Source organism: Scyliorhinus torazame, chromosome 5 (genome assembly GCF_047496885.1).
Source record: "Scyliorhinus torazame isolate Kashiwa2021f chromosome 5, sScyTor2.1, whole genome shotgun sequence".
NCBI lineage: Eukaryota > Metazoa > Chordata > Chondrichthyes > Carcharhiniformes > Scyliorhinidae > Scyliorhinus > Scyliorhinus torazame.
In genome coordinates this window covers 1,488,176-1,505,171 of record NC_092711.1, presented here as the reverse complement: position 1 = coordinate 1,505,171, position 16,996 = coordinate 1,488,176, and the positions used below count along the sequence as shown (strand labels likewise).

Sequence of the window (16,996 nt, the reverse complement as noted above, 5' to 3'; positions counted from 1 at the left end):
ACCAGAGCTCACTGAAACACCCTCTCACCAACCTACCCCCCATCTCCCCCAACCCATCCTTTTCTCCCCCTACCCATCCCCCATCTCCCCCACCCATCCCCATCTCCCCAACCCATCCCCATTTCCCCCAACCCACCCCCCATCTCCCCCAACCCAACCCCATCTCCCCAACCCACCCCCCATCTCCCCACCCATCCCCCATCTCCCCCAACCCATCCCCATCTCCCCCTCCCGCTCCCCCATCTCCTACAACCCATTCCCATCTCCCCCAACCCATCCCCCATCTCCCCCAACCCATCCCCATTTCCCCCAACCCACCCCCCATCTCCCCCAACCCAACCCCATCTCCCCAACCCACCCCCCATCTCCCCACCCATCCCCCATCTCCCCCAACCCATCCCCCATCTCCCCAACCCAACCCCATCTCCCCAACCCATCCCCATCTCCCCCAACCCATCCCCATCTCGCCCAACCCATCCCCATCTCCCCCAACCCAACCCCATCTCCCCCAACCCATCCCCCATCTCCCCCAACCCATCCCCCATCTCCCCCAACCCATCCCCATCTCCCCCAACCCATCCCCATCTTCCCAACCCATCCCCCATCTCCCCAACCCATCCCCCATCTCCCCCAACCCATCCCCCATCTCCCCCAACCCATCTCCCCCAACCCAACCCCATCTCCCCCAACCCATCCCCCATCTCCCCCAACCCATCCCCATCTCCCCCAATCCAACCCCAACTCATCCCCATCTCCCCCAACTCATCCCCATCTCCCCCAACCCATCCCCCATCTCCCCCAACCCATCCCCATCTCCCCCAACCCCTCCCCCAACCCATCCCCCATCTCCCCCAACCCACCCCCATCTCCCCCAACCCACCCCCATCTCCCCCAACCCATACCCATCTCCCCCAACCCATCCCCATCTCCCCAACCCATCCCCCATCTCCCCAACCCATCCCCCATCTCCCCCACCCATCCCCCATCTCCCCCACCCATCCCCCCCAACCCATCCCCATCACCCCAACCCACCCCCATCTCCCCAACCCATCCCCCATCTCCCCAACCCATCCCCCATCTCCCCCAACCCATCCCCCATCTCCCCCACCCATCCCCCATCTCCCCCACCCATCCCCCCCAACCCATCCCCATCACCCCAACCCACCCCCATCTCCCCAACCCATCCCCATCTCCCCAACCCACCCCCATCTCCCCAACCCATCCCCATCCCAACCCATCTCCATCTCCCCCAACCCATCCCCATCACCCCAACCCACCCCCATCTCCCCAACCCATCCCCATCTCCCCAACCCACCCCCATCTCCCCAACCCATCCCCATCTCCCCCAACCCATCCCCATCTCCACCAACCCATCCCCATCTCCCCAACCCATCCCCATCTCCCCCAACCCACCCCCATCTCCCCCAACCCATCACCCCAACCCTCCCCCATCACCCCAACCCATCCCCCATCTCCCCCAACCCATCCCCCATCTCCCCAACCCAACCCCATCTCCCCCAACCCATCCCCCATCTCCCCCAACCCATCCCCATCTCCCCCAATCCAACCCCAACTCATCCCCATCTCCCCCAACTCATCCCCATTTCCCCCAACCCATCCCCATCTCCCCCAACCCGTCCCCATCTCCCCCAACCCCATCTCCCCAACCCACCCCCATCTCCCCAACCCACCCCCATCTCCCCCAACCCATCCCCATCTCCCCCAACCCATCCCCATCTCCCCCAACCCATCCCCATCTCCCCAACCCATCCCCCATCTCCCCCACCCATCCCCCATCTCCCCCAACCCATCCCCCATCTCCCCAACCCATCCCCCACTCATCCCCATCTCCCCGAACCCAACCCCATCTCCCCACCCATCCCCATCTCCCCAACCCATCCCCCATCTCCCCCAACCCATCCCCATCTCCCCAACCCATCCCCATTTCCCCCAACCCATCCCCATCTCCCCCAACCCACCCCTATCTCCCCAACCCACCCCTATCTCCCCCAACCCACCCCTATCTCCCCCAACCCATCCCCATCTCCCCCAACTCATCCCCATCTCCCCCAACCCATCCCCATCTCCCCCAACCCATCCCCATCTCCCCAACCCATCCCCCATCTCCCCCAACCCATCCCCCATCTCCCCCAACCCATCTCCCCCAACCCAACCCCATCTCCCCCAAACCCACCCCCATCTCCCCAACCCAACCCCATCTCCCCCAACTCATCCCCATCTCCCCCAACCCATCCCCATCTCCCCCAACCCATCCCCATCTCCCCCAACCCATCCCCATCTTCCCAACCCATCCCCCATCTCCCCCAACCCATCCCCCATCTCCCCCAACCCATCTCCCCCAACTCAACCCCATCTCCCCCAACCCATCCCCCATCTCCCCCAACCCATCCCCATCTCCCCCAATCCAACCCCAACTCATCCCCATCTCCCCCAACTCATCCCCATCTCCCCCAACCCATCCCCCATCTCCCCCAACCCATCCCCATCTCCCCCAACCCCTCCCCCAACCCACCCCCATCTCCCCCAACCCACCCCCATCTCCCCCAACCCATACCCATCTCCCCCAACCCATCCCCATCTCCCCAACCCATCCCCCATCTCCCCAACCCATCCCCCATCTCCCCCACCCATCCCCCATCTCCCCCACCCATCCCCCCCAACCCATCCCCATCTCCCCAACCCACCCACATCTCCCCAACCGATCCCCATCTCCCCAACCCACCCCCATCTCCCCAACCCATCCCCATCTCCACCAACCCACCCCCATCTCCCCCAACCCATCCCCATCTCCCCAACCCATCCCCATCTCCCCAACCCACCCCCATCTCCCCAACCCATCCCCATCTCCACCAACCCACCCCCATCTCCCCAACCCATCCCCCATCTCCCCAACCCATCACCCCAACCCATCCCCCATCACCCCAACCCATCCCCCATCTCCCCCAACCCATCCCCCATCTCCCCCAACCCATCTCCCCAACCCAACCCCATCTCCCCCAACCCATCCCCCATCTCCCCCAACCCATCCCCATCTCCCCCAACCCATCCCTATCTCCCCCAATCCAACCCCAACTCATCCCCATCTCCCCCAACTCATCCCCATTTCCCCCAACCCATCCCCCATCTCCCCCAACCCGTCCCCATCTCCCCAACCCACCCCCATCTCCCCAACCCACCCCCATCTCCCCAACCCACCCCCATCTCCCCCAACCCATCCCCATCTCCCCCAACCCATCCCCATCTCCCCCAACCCATCCCCATCTCCCCAACCCATCCCCCATCTCCCCCACCCATCCCCCATCTCCCCCAACCCATCCCCCATCTCCCCAACCCATCCCCCACTCATCCCCATCTTCCCCAACTCATCCCCATCTCCCCCAACTCATCCCCATCTCCCCCAACCCATCCCCATCTCCATAAACCCACCCCCCAACTCATCCCCCATCTCCCCCAACTCATCCCCATCTCCCCCAACCCATCTCCCCAAACTCAACCCCATCTCCCCAACCCATCCCCATCTCCCCCAACCCATCCCCATCTCCCCCAACCCATCCCCATCTCCCCCAATCCATCTCCATCTCCCCCACACATCCCCATCTCCCCCACCCATCCCCCAGCTCCCCAACCCATCCCCATCTCCCCAACCCATCCCCATCTCCCCCAACCCATCCCCATCTCCCCAACCCATCTCCCCCAACCCATCCCCATCTCCCCAGCCCATCCCCATCTCCCCAACCCATCCCCATCTCCCTCAACCCATCCCCATCTCCCCCAACCCATCCCCATCTCCCACAACCCATTCCCATCTCCCCAACCCCTCCCCCATCTCCCCCAATCCTCCCCCATGTCCCCCAACCCATCCCCATCTCCCCAACCCATCCCCCATCTCCCCCAACCCTCCCCCATCTCCCCCAACCCATCCCCCATCTCCTCCAACCCATCCCCATCTCCCCCAACCCATCCCCATCTCCCCCAACCCATCCCCATCTCCCCCAACCCATCCCCATCTCCCCCAACCCATCCCCATCTCCCCCAACCCATCCCGATCTCCCCCAACCCATCCCCATCTCCCCCAACCCATCCCCATCTCCCCAACCCATCCCCATCTCCCCCAACCCATCCCCCATCTCCCCCAACCCATCCCCCATCTCCCCAACCCAACCCCATCTCCCCAACCCATCCCCATCTCCCCCAACCCATCCCCATCTCCCCCAACCCAACCCCATCTCCCCCAACCCATCCCCCATCTCCCCCAACCCATCCCCATCTCCCCCAACCCATCCTCATCTCCCCCAACCCATCCCCATCTCCCCCAACCCATCCTCATCTCCCCCAACCCATCCACATCTCCCCCAACCCACCCCTATCTCCCCCAACCCATCCCCATCTCCCCCAACCCATCCCCCATCTCCTCCAACCCATCCCCATCTCCCCCAACCCATCCCCATCTCCCCCAACCCATCCCCATCTCCCCGAACCCAACCCCATCTCCCCCAACCCATCCCCCATCTCCTCCAACCCATCCCCATCTCCCCAACCCATCCCCCATCTCCCCAACCCTCCCCCATCTCCCCCAACCCATCCCCCATCTCCTCCAACCCATCCCCATCTCCCCCAACCCATCCCCATCTCCCCCAACCCATCCCCATCTCCCCCAACCCATCCCCATCTCCCCCAACCCATCCCGATCTCCCCCAACCCATCCCCATCTCCCCCAACCCATCCCCATCTCCCCCAACCCATCCCCATCTCCCCCAACCCATCCCCCATCTCCCCCAACCCATCCCCCATCTCCCCAACCCAACCCCATCTCCCCAACCCATCCCCATCTCCCCCAACCCAGCCCCATCTCGCCCAACCCATCCCCATCTCCCCCAACCCAACCCCATCTCCCCCAACCCATCCCCCATCTCCCCCAACCCATCCCCATCTCCCCCAACCCATCCTCATCTCCCCAACCCATCCCCATCTCCCCCAACCCATCCTCATCTCCCCCAACCCATCCCCATCTCCCCCAACCCACCCCTATCTCCCCCAACCCATCCCCATCTCCCCCAACCCATCCCCATCTCCCCGAACCCAACCCCATCTCCCCCAACCCACCCCCATCTCCCCAACCCATCCCCATCTCCCCAACCCATCCCCCATCTCCCCCAACCCATCCCCATCTCCCCCAACCCATCCCCATCTCCCCCAACCCACCCCTATCTCCCCCAACCCACCCCTATCTCCCCCAACCCATCCCCATCTCCCCCAACTCATCCCCATCTCCCCCAACCCATCCCCATCTCCCCCAACCCATCCCCATCTCCCCCAACCCATCCCCATCTCCCCCAACCCATCCCCATCTTCCCAACCCATCCCCCATCTCCCCAACCCATCCCCCATCTCCCCCAACCCATCCCCCATCTCCCCCAACCCATCTCCCCCAACCCAACCCCATCTCCCCCAACCCATCCCCCATCTCCCCCAACCCATCCCCATCTCCTCCAATCCAACCCCAACTCATCCCCATCTCCCCCAACTCATCCCCATCTCCCCCAACCCATCCCCCCCAACCCATCCCCATCTCCCCCAACCCCTCCCCCAACCCATCCCCCATCTCCCCCAACCCACCCCCATCTCCCCCAACCCACCCCCATCTCCCCCAACCCATACCCATCTCCCCCAACCCATCCCCATCTCCCCCAACCCATCCCCCATCTCCCCAACCCATCCCCCATCTCCCCCGCCCATCCCCCATCTCCCCCACCCATCCCCCATCTCCCCCAACCCATCCCCATCACCCCAACCCACCCCCATCTCCCCAACCCATCCCCATCTCCCCAACCCACCCCCATCTCCCCAACCCACCCCCATCTCCCCAACCCATCCCCATCTCCCCAACCCATCCCCATCTCCCCAACCCATCCCCATCTCCCCAACCCACCCCCATCTCCCCAACCCATCCCCATCTCCACCAACCCACCCCCATCTCCCCAACCCATCACCCCAACCCATCCCCCATCACCCCAACCCATCCCCCATCTCCCCCAACCCATCCTCATCTCCCCCAACCCATCCCCCATCTCCCCCAACCCATCTCCCCCAACCCCATCTCCCCCAACCCATCCCCCATCTCCCCCAACCCATCCCCATCTCCCCCAACCCATCCCCATCTCCCCCAATCCAACCCCAACTCATCCCCATCTCCCCCAACTCATCCCCATTTCCCCCAACCCATCCCCCATCTCCCCCAACCGGTCCCCATCTCCCCCAACCCCATCTCCCCAACCCACCCCATCTCCCCAACCCACCCCCATCTCCCCCAACCCATCCCCATCTCCCCCAACCCATCCCCATCTCCCCCAACCCATCCCCCATCTCCCCAACCCATCCCCCATCTCCCCAACCCATCCCCCATCTCCCCAACCCAACCCCATCTCCCCAACCCATCCCCATCTCCCCCAACCCATCCCCATCTCCCCCAACCCATCCCCATCTCCCCCAATCCATCTCCATCTCCCCCACACATCCCCATCTCCCCCACCCATCCCCCATCTCCCCCAACCCACCCCCATCTCCCCCAACCCATCCCCATCTCTCCCAATCCATCTCCATCTCCCCCACACATCCCCATCTCCCCCACCCATCCCCCATCTCCGCCAACCCATCCCCCATCTCCACCAACACATCCCCATCTCCCCAACCCATCCCCAACTCCCCCAACCCAACCCCATCTCCCCCACCCATCCCCATCTCCCCCAACCCATCCCCATCTCCCCCAATCCATCTCCATCTCCCCCACACATCCCCATCTCCCCCACCCATCCCCCATCTCCGCCAACCCATCCCCCATCTCCACCAACCCATCCCCATCTCCCCAACCCATCCCCATCTCCGCAAACCCATCCCCATCTCTCCTGCCCTTCCCCCATCTCCCCCAACCCATCCCCATCTCCCCCAACCCAACCCCATCTCCCCAACCCATCCCCATCTCCCCCAACCCAACCCCATCTCCCCCAACCCATCTCCCCAACCCAACCCCATCTCCCCAACCCATCCCCATCTCCCCCAACCCATCCCCATCTCCCCCAACCCATCCCCATCTCCCCCAACCCATCCCCATCTCCCCCAACCCCTCCCCCATCTCCCCCAACCCTCCCATCTCCCCCAACCCATCCCCATCTCCCCCAACCCATCCCCATCTCCCCCAGCTCATCCCCATCTCCCCCAGCTCATCCTCATCTCTCCCAACCCATCTCCCCCAACCCATCCCCATCTGCCCCAACCCATCCCCATCTCCCCAACCCATCCCCATCTCCCCAACACAGCCCCCATCTCCCCCAACCCACCCCCCATCTCCCCAACCCATCCCCATCTCCCCCAACCCATCCCCATCTCCCCCAACCCATCCCCCATCACCCCCAACCCACCCCCATCTCCCCAACCCATCCCCATCTCCCCCGACCCATCTCCCACAACCCATCTCCATCTCCCCCAACCCACCCCCATCACCCCCAACCCATCACCCCCAACCCATCCCCCATCTCCCCAACCCATCCCCATCTCCCCCAACCCATCCCCATCTCCCCCAACCCATCCCCATCTCCCCCGACCCATCCCCATCTCGCCCAACCCATCCCCATCTCCCCCAACCCAACCCCATCTCCCCCAACCCATCCCCCATCTCCCCCAACCCATCCCCATCTCCCCCATCCCATCCTCATCTCCCCCAACCCATCCCCATCTCCCCCAACCCACCCCTATCTCCCGCAACCTATCCCCATCTCCCCCAACCCATCCTCATCTCCCCCAACCCATCTTCATCTCCCCCAACCCATCCCCATCTCCCCCAACCCACCCCTATCTCCCCCAACCCATCCCCATCTCCCCCAACCCATCCCCATCTCCCCGAACCCAACCCCATCTCCCCCAACCCATCCCCATCTCCCCAACCTACCCCCCATCTCCCCCAACCCATCCTCATCTCCCCCAACCCATCCCCATCTCCCCCAATCCACCCCTATCTCCCCCAACCCATCCCCATCTCCCCCAACCCATCCCCATCTCCCCAACCCATCCCCCATCTCCCCCAACCCATCCCCCATCTCCCCCAACCCATCCCCATCTCCCCAACCCATCTCCCCCAACCCATCCCCATCTCCCCCAACCCACCCCTATCTCCCCCAACCCACCCCTATCTCCCCCAACCCATCCCCATCTCCCCAAACTCATCCCCATCTTCCCCAACCCATCCCCATCTCCCCCAACCCATCCCCATCTCCCCCAACCCATCCCCATCTCCCCAACCTACCCCCCATCTCCCCCAACCCATCCTCATCTCCCCCAACCCATCCCCATCTCCCCCAACCCACCCCTATCTCCCCCAACCCATCCCCATCTCCCCCAACCCATCTCCCAAACCCATCCCCATCTCCCCAACCCATCCCCCATCTCCCCCAACCCATCCCCCATCTCCCCCAACCCATCCCCCATCTCCCCCAACCCATCCCCATCTCCCCAACCCATCCCCATCTCCCCAACCCATCCCCATCTCCCCAACCCATCCCCATCTCCCCAACCCACCCCCATCTCCCCCAACCCACCCCCATCTCCCCAACCCATCACCCCAACCCATCCCCATCTCCCCCAACCCATCCCCATCTCCCCCAACCCATCCCCATCTTCCCAACCCATCCCCATCTCCCCAACCCACCCCCATCTCCCCCAACCCATCCCCATCTCCCCAACCCATCCCCATCTCCCCCAACCCATCCCCCATCTCCCCCAACCCACCCCTATCTCCCCCAACCCACCCCTGTCTCCCCCAACCCATCCCCATCTCCCCCAACTCATCCCCATCTCCCCCAACCCATCCCCATCTCCCCCAACCCATCCCCATCTCCCCCAACCCATCCCCATCTTCCCAACCCATCCCCCATCTCCCCCAACCCATCCCCCATCTCCCCCAACGCATCCCCCATCTCCCCCAACCCATCCCCCATCTCCCCCAACCCATCTCCCCCAACCCAACCCCATCTCCCCCAACCCATCCCCCATCTCCCCCAACCCATCCCCATCTCCCCCAATCCAACCCCAACTCATCCCCATCTCCCCCAACTCATACCCATCTCCCCCAACCCATCCCCCATCTCCCCCAACCCATCCCCATCTCCCCCAACCCATCCCCCATCTCCCCCAACCCACCCCCATCTACCCCAACCCACCCCCATCTCCCCCAACCCATACCCATCTCCCCCAACCCATCCCCATCTCCCCCAACCCATCCCCCATCTCCCCAACCCATCCCCCATCTCCCCCACCCATCCCCCATCTCCCCCACCCATCCCCCCCAACCCATCCCCATCACCCCAACCCACCCCCATCTCCCCAACCCATCCCCATCTCCCCAACCCATCCCCATCTCCCCAACCCACCCCCATCTCCCCAACCCATCCCCATCTCCACCAACCCACCCCCATCTCCCCAACCCATCCCCCATCTCCCCAACCCATCACCCCAACCCATCCCCCATCACCCCAACCCATCCCCCATCTCCCCCAACCCATCCCCCATCTCCCCCAACCCATCTCCCCCAACCCATCCCCCATCTCCCCCAACCCATCTCCCCCAACCCAACCCCATCTCCCCCAACCCATCCCCCATCTCCCCCAACCCATCCCCATCTCCCCCAACCCATCCCCATCTCCCCCAATCCAACCCCAACTCATCCCCATCTCCCCCAACTCATCCCCATTTCCCCCAACCCATCCCCCATCTCCCCCAACCCGTCCCCATCTCCCCCAACCCCATCTCCCCAACCCACCCCCATCTCCCCAACCCACCCCCATCTCCCCCAACCCATCCCCATCTCCCCCAACCCATCCCCATCTCCCCCAACCCATCCCCCATCTCCCCAACCCATCCCCCATCTCCCCAACCCATCCCCCATCTCCATAAACCCATCTCCATAAACCCACCCCCCAACTCATCCCCCATCTCCCCCAACTCATACCCATCTCCCCCAACCCATCTCCCCCAATCCATCTCCATCTCCCCCACACATCCCCATCTCCCCCACCCATCCCCCATCTCCGCCAACCCATCCCCCATCTCCACCAACCCATCCCCATCTCCCCAACCCATCCCCATCTCCCCCAACCCATCCCCATCTCCCCCAACCCATCCCCATCTCCCCCAATCCATCTCCATCTCCCCCACACATCCCCATCTCCCCCACCCATCCCCCATCTCCGCCAACCCATCCCCCATCTCCACCAACCCATCCCCATCTCCCCAACCCATCCCCATCTCCCCCAACCCAACCCCATCTCCCCCAACCCAACCCCATCTCCCCCAACCCATCTCCCCAACCCAACCCCATCTCCCCAACCCATCCCCATCTCCCCCAACCCATCCCCATCTCCCCCAACCCATCCCCATCTCCCCCAACCCATCCCCATCTCCCCCAACCCATCCCCATCTCCCCAACCCCTCCCCCATCTCCCCCAACCCTCCCCCATGTCCCCCAACCCATCCCCATCTCCCCAACCCATCCCCATCTCCCCCAGCTCATCCCCATCTCTCCCAACACATCCCCATCTCCCCCAACCCATCCCCATCTCCCCAACCCATCTCCCCAATCCACCCCCAACCCATCCCCCATCACCCCCAACCCACCCCCATCTCCCCAGCCCATCCCCATCTCCCACAACCCATCTCCCACAACCCATCCCCATCTCCCCCAACTCATCCCCATCTCCCCCAACCCATCACCCATCTCCCCCAACCCATCCCCATCTCCCCCAACCCATCCCCATCTCCCCCAACCCATCCCCATCTCCCCCAACTCATCCCCATCTCCCCCAACCCATCACCCATCTCCCCCAACCCATCCCCATCTCCCCCAACCCATCCCCATCTCCCCCAACCCATCCCCATCTCCCCAACCCACCCCCCATCTCCCCAACCCATCCCCCATCTCCCCCAACCCTCCCATCTCCCCCAACCCTCCCATCTCCCCCAACCCAGCCCCCATCTCCCCCAACCCACCCCCCATCTCCCCAACCCATCCCCATCTCCCCCAACCCATCCCCATCTCCCCCAACCCATCCCCATCTCCCCCAACCCAGCCCCCATCTCCCCAACCCACCCCCCATCTCCCCAACCCATCCCCATCTCCCCCAACCCATCCCCATCTCCCCCAACCCATCCCCCATCACCCCCAACCCACCCCCATCTCCCCATCCCCATCTCCCCAACCCATCTCCCACAACCCATCTCCATCTCCCCCAACCCACCCCCATCACCCCCAACCCATCCCCATCTCCCCCAACGCATCCCCATCTCCCCAACCCACCCCCCATCTCCCCAACCCATCCCCATCTCCCCCAACCCATCCCCATCTCCCCCAACCCACCCCCATCTCCCCCAACCCACCCCATCTCCCCCAACCCATCCCCATCTCCCCCAACCCATCTCCCCCAACCCACCCCCATCTCCCCCAACCCACCCCCATCTCCCCCAACCCACCCCCATCTCCCCCAACCCACCCCATCTCCCCCAACCCATCCCCATCTCCCCCAACCCATCTCCCCCAACCCACCCCCATCTCCCCCAACCCTCCCCATCTCCCCCAACCATTCCTCCATCTCCCCAACCCATCCCCATATCCCCCAACCCATCCCCAACTCCTCCCCCATCTCCTCCAACCCATCCCCATCTCCCCCAACCCATCCTCCATCTCCCCCAACCCATCCCCATCTCCCCCAACCCATCCCCCATCTCCCCCAACCCATCCTCATCTCCCCCAACCCATCCCCATCTCCGCAAACCCATCCCCATCTCTCCTGCCCTTCCCCCATCTCCCCCAACCCATCCCCCATCTCCCCTAACCCATCCCCCATCTCCCCCAACCCATCCCCATCTCCCCTAACCCATCCCCCATCTCCCCAACCCATCCCCATCTCCCCAACCCATCCCCATCTCCCCAACCCACCCCCATCTCCCCAACCCATCCCCATCTCCCCAACCCATCCCCCATCTCCCCCAACTCATCCCCATCTCCCCGAACCCATCCCCATCTCCCCCAACCCATCCCCATCTCCCCTAACCGATCCCCCATCTCCCCCAACCCATCCCCATCTCCCCTAACCCATCCCCCATCTCCCCAACCCATCCCCCATCTCCCCAACCCATCCCCATCTCCCCCAACCCATCCCCATCTCCCCCAACCCATCCCCATCTCCCCCAACCCATCCCCATCTCCCCACCCATCCCATCTCCCCAACCCATCCCCATCTCCCCCAACCCATCCCCATCTCCCCCAACCCATCCCCATCTCCCCTAACCCATCCCCCATCTCCCCAACCCATCCCCACCTCCCCCAACCCATCCCCATCTCCCCACCCATCCCATCTCCCCAACCCATTCCCTTCCACCTAACTCCAAGGTGAAGATTGAGGGCGTAGGGAGGGGGTAAAATGAGGGAAGAACGGGGTGTAGCAAATCTCGAGAGGGCGTTGTTGGATAGGAGAAGTGGGTTGGGGAGGGAGGGGTTCAGAGAGAGAGGATTGAGGGGATAGGAGAGAGGGAGACTGAGGGGTAGGGGAGGAAGATTGAGGGGAGAGGGAGATTGAGGGGAGAGGGAGACTGAGGGGTAGGGGGAGGGAGATTGTGGGGATAGGAGAGAGGGAGATTGAGGGGGTGGGGAGAGGGAGATTGAGGGGGTAGGGGAGAGGTTGAGGGGGTAGGGGAGAGGTAGATTGAGGAGGTAGGGGAGAGGTAGACTGAGGGGGTAGGGGAGAGGGAGAATGAAGGGGGTAGGGGAGGGAGATTGAGGGCGTAGGGGAGAAGTAGATTGAGGGTAGGGGAGAGGGAGAATGAAGGGGGTAGAGGAGAGGTATATTGAGGGCGTAGGGGAGAGGGAGATTGAGGGGGTAGGGGAGAGGGAGATTGAGGGGGTAGGGGAGAGGTAGATTGAGGGGGATGGGGAGACGTAGAATGAGAGGTGGGGCGGTAGATTGAGGGGTAGGGGAGAGGTAGATTGAGGGGTAGGGGAGAGGGAGATTGAGGGTGTAGGGGAGAGGTAGATTGAGGGGGATGGGGATAGGGAGATTGAGGGGGTAGGGGAGAGGGAGATTGAGGGGGTAGGGGAGAGGGAGATTGAGGGGTAGGGGAGAGCGAGATTGAGGGAATAGGGGAGAGGTAGATTGAGGGGGATGGGGAGAGGTAGATTGAGGGGGTAGGGGAGGGCGATTGAGGGGCAGGGAGAGGGAGATTGAGGGGGTAGGGGAGAGGTAGATTGAGGGGTAGGGGAGAGGGAGATTGAGGGTGTAAGGGAGAGGTAGATTGAGGGAGCAGGGGAGGGAAATTGAGGGGCAGGGAGAGGGAGGTTGAGGGGGTAGGGCAGAGGAAGATTGAGGGGGTAGGGAAGAGGGAGATTGAGGGGCAGGGAGAGAGGGAGACTGAGGGGTAGGGGGCGGGAGATTGAGGGAGTAGGGGAGAGGGAGATTGAGGGGGTAGGGGAGAGGGAGTGGGTAGGGGAGAGGGAGTGGGTAGGGGAGAGGGAGATTGAGGGGGTAGGGGAGAGGGAGATTAAGGAGGTTGGAATTAGGGAGATTGAAGGAGTAGCAGAGAGGGAGATTGAGAGGGTAAGAGTGGGGAGATTGAGAGGGTAGGGGAGAGGGAGTGGGTAGGGGAGAGGGAGATTGAGGGGGTAGGGGAGAGGGCGATTAAGGATGTTGAAATGAGGGAGTAGCAGAGAGGGAGATTGAGAGGGTAAGAGTGGGGGAGATTGAGAGGGGAGAGGGAAGAGGGAGATTTGCTTGGGGTGACGAGTGATTGGATGGATTTGGGGGAATGTCTGGCTCGTACTAACTATGCTAATTGTTACTCCAGGCTAATGAAACTGGATCTTCGACACCAGCTATTCAACCAGGACACAGTGGAAGCTCATAGAACAATTCGGTACGTCCCTCCCTGTGGACCCAAACCCCTTCCAGTTCACTCCCACTCTACACAATCCCAATGGACCCAAACCCCTTCCCGATCACTCCCACTGTACACAATCCCAATGGACCCAACCCCTTCCCATTCACTCCCACCGTACACAATCCCAATGGACCCAAACCCCTTCCCGTTCACCCCCACTGTACACAATCCCAATGGACCCAAACCCCTTCCCGTTCACCCCCACTGTACACAATCCCAATGGACCCAAACCCCTTCCCGTTCACTCCCACTGTACACAATCCCAATGGACCCAAACCCCTTCCCGTTCACTCCCACTGTACACATCCCAATGGACCCAAACCCCTTCCCGTTCACTCCCACTGTACACAATCCCAATGGACCCAAACCCCTTCCCGTTCACCCCCACTGAACACAATCCCAATGGACCCAAACCCCTTCCCGTTCACTCCCACTGTACACAATCCCAATGGACCCAAACCCCTTCCAGTTCACTCCCAGTGTACACAATCCCAATGGACACAAACCCCTTCCCGTTCACTCCCACTGTACACAATCACAATCGACCCAAACCCCTTCCAGTTCACTCCCACTGTACACAATCCCAATGGAGCCAAACCCCTTCCCGATCACTCCCACTACACAATTCCAATGGACCAAACCCCTTCCCGTTCACTCCCACTGTACACAATCCCAATGGACCCAAACCCCTTCCCGTTCACTCCCACTGGACACAATCCCAATAGACCCAAACCCCTTCCCGTTCACTCCCACTGTACACGATCCCAATTGATCCACACCCCTTCCCGTTCACTCCCACTGTACACAATCCCAATGGACCCAAACCCCTTCCCGTTCACTCCCACTGTACACAATCCCAATGGACCCAAACCCCTTCCCTTTCACTCCCACTGTACACAATCCCAATGGACCCAAACCCCTTCCCACTCACTCCCACTGTACACAATCCCAATGGACCCAAACCCCTCCCCGTTCCCTCCCACTGTACACAATCCCAATGGACCCAAACCCCTTCCCGTTCACTCCCACTGTACACAATCCCAATGGACCCAAACCCCTTCCCGTTCACTCCCACTGTACACAATCCCAATGGACCCAAACCCCTTCCCTTTCACTCCCACTGTACACAATCCCAATGGACCCAGACCCCTTCCCATTCACTCCCACTGTACACAATCCCAATGGACCCAAACCCCTTCCCGTTCACTCCCACTGGACACAATCCCAATGGACCCAAACCCCTTCCCGTTCACTCCCACTGTACACGATCCCAATTGATCCACACCCCTTCCCGTTCACTCCCACTGTACACAATCCCAATGGACCCAAACCCCTTCCCGTTCACTCCCACTGTACACAATCCCAATGGACCCAAACCCCTTCCCTTTCACTCCCACTGTACACAATCCCAATGGACCCAAACCCCTTCCCGTTCACTCCCACTGTACACAATCCCAATGGACCCAAATCCCTTCCCTTTCACTCCCACTGTACACAATCCCAATGGACCCAAACCCCTTCCCATTCACTCCCACTGTACACAATCCCAATGGACCCAAACCCCTTCCCGTTCACTCCCACTGGACACAATCCCAATGGACCCAAACCCCTTCCCGTTCACTCCCACTGTACACGATCCCAATTGATCCACACCCCTTCCCGTTCACTCCCACTGTACACAATCCCAATCAATGGACCCAAACCCCTTCCCGTTCACTCCCACTGTACACAATCCCAATGGACCCACACCCCTTCCCGTTCACTCCCACTGTACACAATCCCAATGGACCCAAACCCCTTCCCGTTCACTCCCACTGTACACAATCCCAATGGACCCAAACCCCTTCCCTTTCACTCCCACTGTACACAATCCCAATGGACCCAAACCCCTTCCCGTTCACTCCCACTGTACACAATCCCAATGGACCCAAATCCCTTCCCTTTCACTCCCACTGTACACAATCCCAATGGACCCAAACCCCTTCCCGTTCACTCCCACTGGACACAATCCCAATGGACCCAAACCCCTTCCCGTTCACTCCCACTGTACACGATCCCAATTGATCCACACCCCTTCCCGTTCACTCCCACTGTACACAATCCCAATCAATGGACCCAAACCCCTTCCCGTTCACTCCCACTGTACACAATCCCAATGGACCCAAACCCCTTCCCTTTCACTCCCACTGTACACAATCCCAATGGACCCAAACCCCTTCCCATTCACTCCCACTGTGCACAATCCCAATGGAGCCAAACCCCTTCCCGTTCACTCCCACTGTGCACAATCCCAATGGACCCAAACCCCTTCCCGTTCACTCCCACTGTACACAATCCCAATGGACCCAAACCCCTTCCCGTTCACTCCTATTGGACACAATCCCAATGGACCCAAACCCCTTCCCGTTCACCCCCACTGTACACAGTCCCAATGGACCCAAACCCCATCCCGTTCACTCCCACTGTACACAATCCCAATGGACCCAAACCCCTTCCCGTTCACTCCCACTGTGCACAATCCCAATGGACCCAAGCCCCTTCCCGTTCACACCCACTGAACACAATCCCAATGGATCCAAACCCCTTCCTGTTCACTCCCGCTGTACACAATCCCAATGGACCCAAACCCCTTCCCGTTCACTCACACTGGACACAATCCCAATGGACCCAAACCCCTTCCCATTCACTCCCACTGTGCACAATCCCAATGGAGCCAAACCCCTTCCCGTTCACTCCCACTGTACACAATCCCAATGGACCCAAACCCCTTCCCGTTCCCTCCCACAGTACACAATCCCAATGGAGCCAAACCCCTTCCCGTTCACTCCCACTGTACACAATCCCAATGGACCCAAACCCCTTCCCGTTCACTCCCACTGTGCACAATCCCAATGGAGCCAAACCCCTTCCCGTTCACTCCCACTGTGCACAATCCCAATGGACCCAAACCCCTTCCCGTTCACTCCCACTGTACACAATCCCAATGGACCCAAACCCCTTC

At 62.1% G+C, this 16,996-nt stretch overlaps 1 protein-coding gene across 1 annotated transcript in view; it reads left to right on the top strand.

Moving 5' to 3' along the window:
* The window catches only part of LOC140422577 (uncharacterized), a gene marked incomplete at its 5' end in the record, with an annotated part of 42,667 nt that overhangs the window by 21,649 nt on the left and 4,022 nt on the right, over window positions 1-16,996 (top strand). Inside the window, one exon of the mRNA XM_072507584.1 lies at window positions 13,903-13,971. Within this exon, the coding sequence (XP_072363685.1) occupies window positions 13,903-13,971 (69 nt within the window). The remainder of the gene's footprint in view (window positions 1-13,902; window positions 13,972-16,996) is intronic.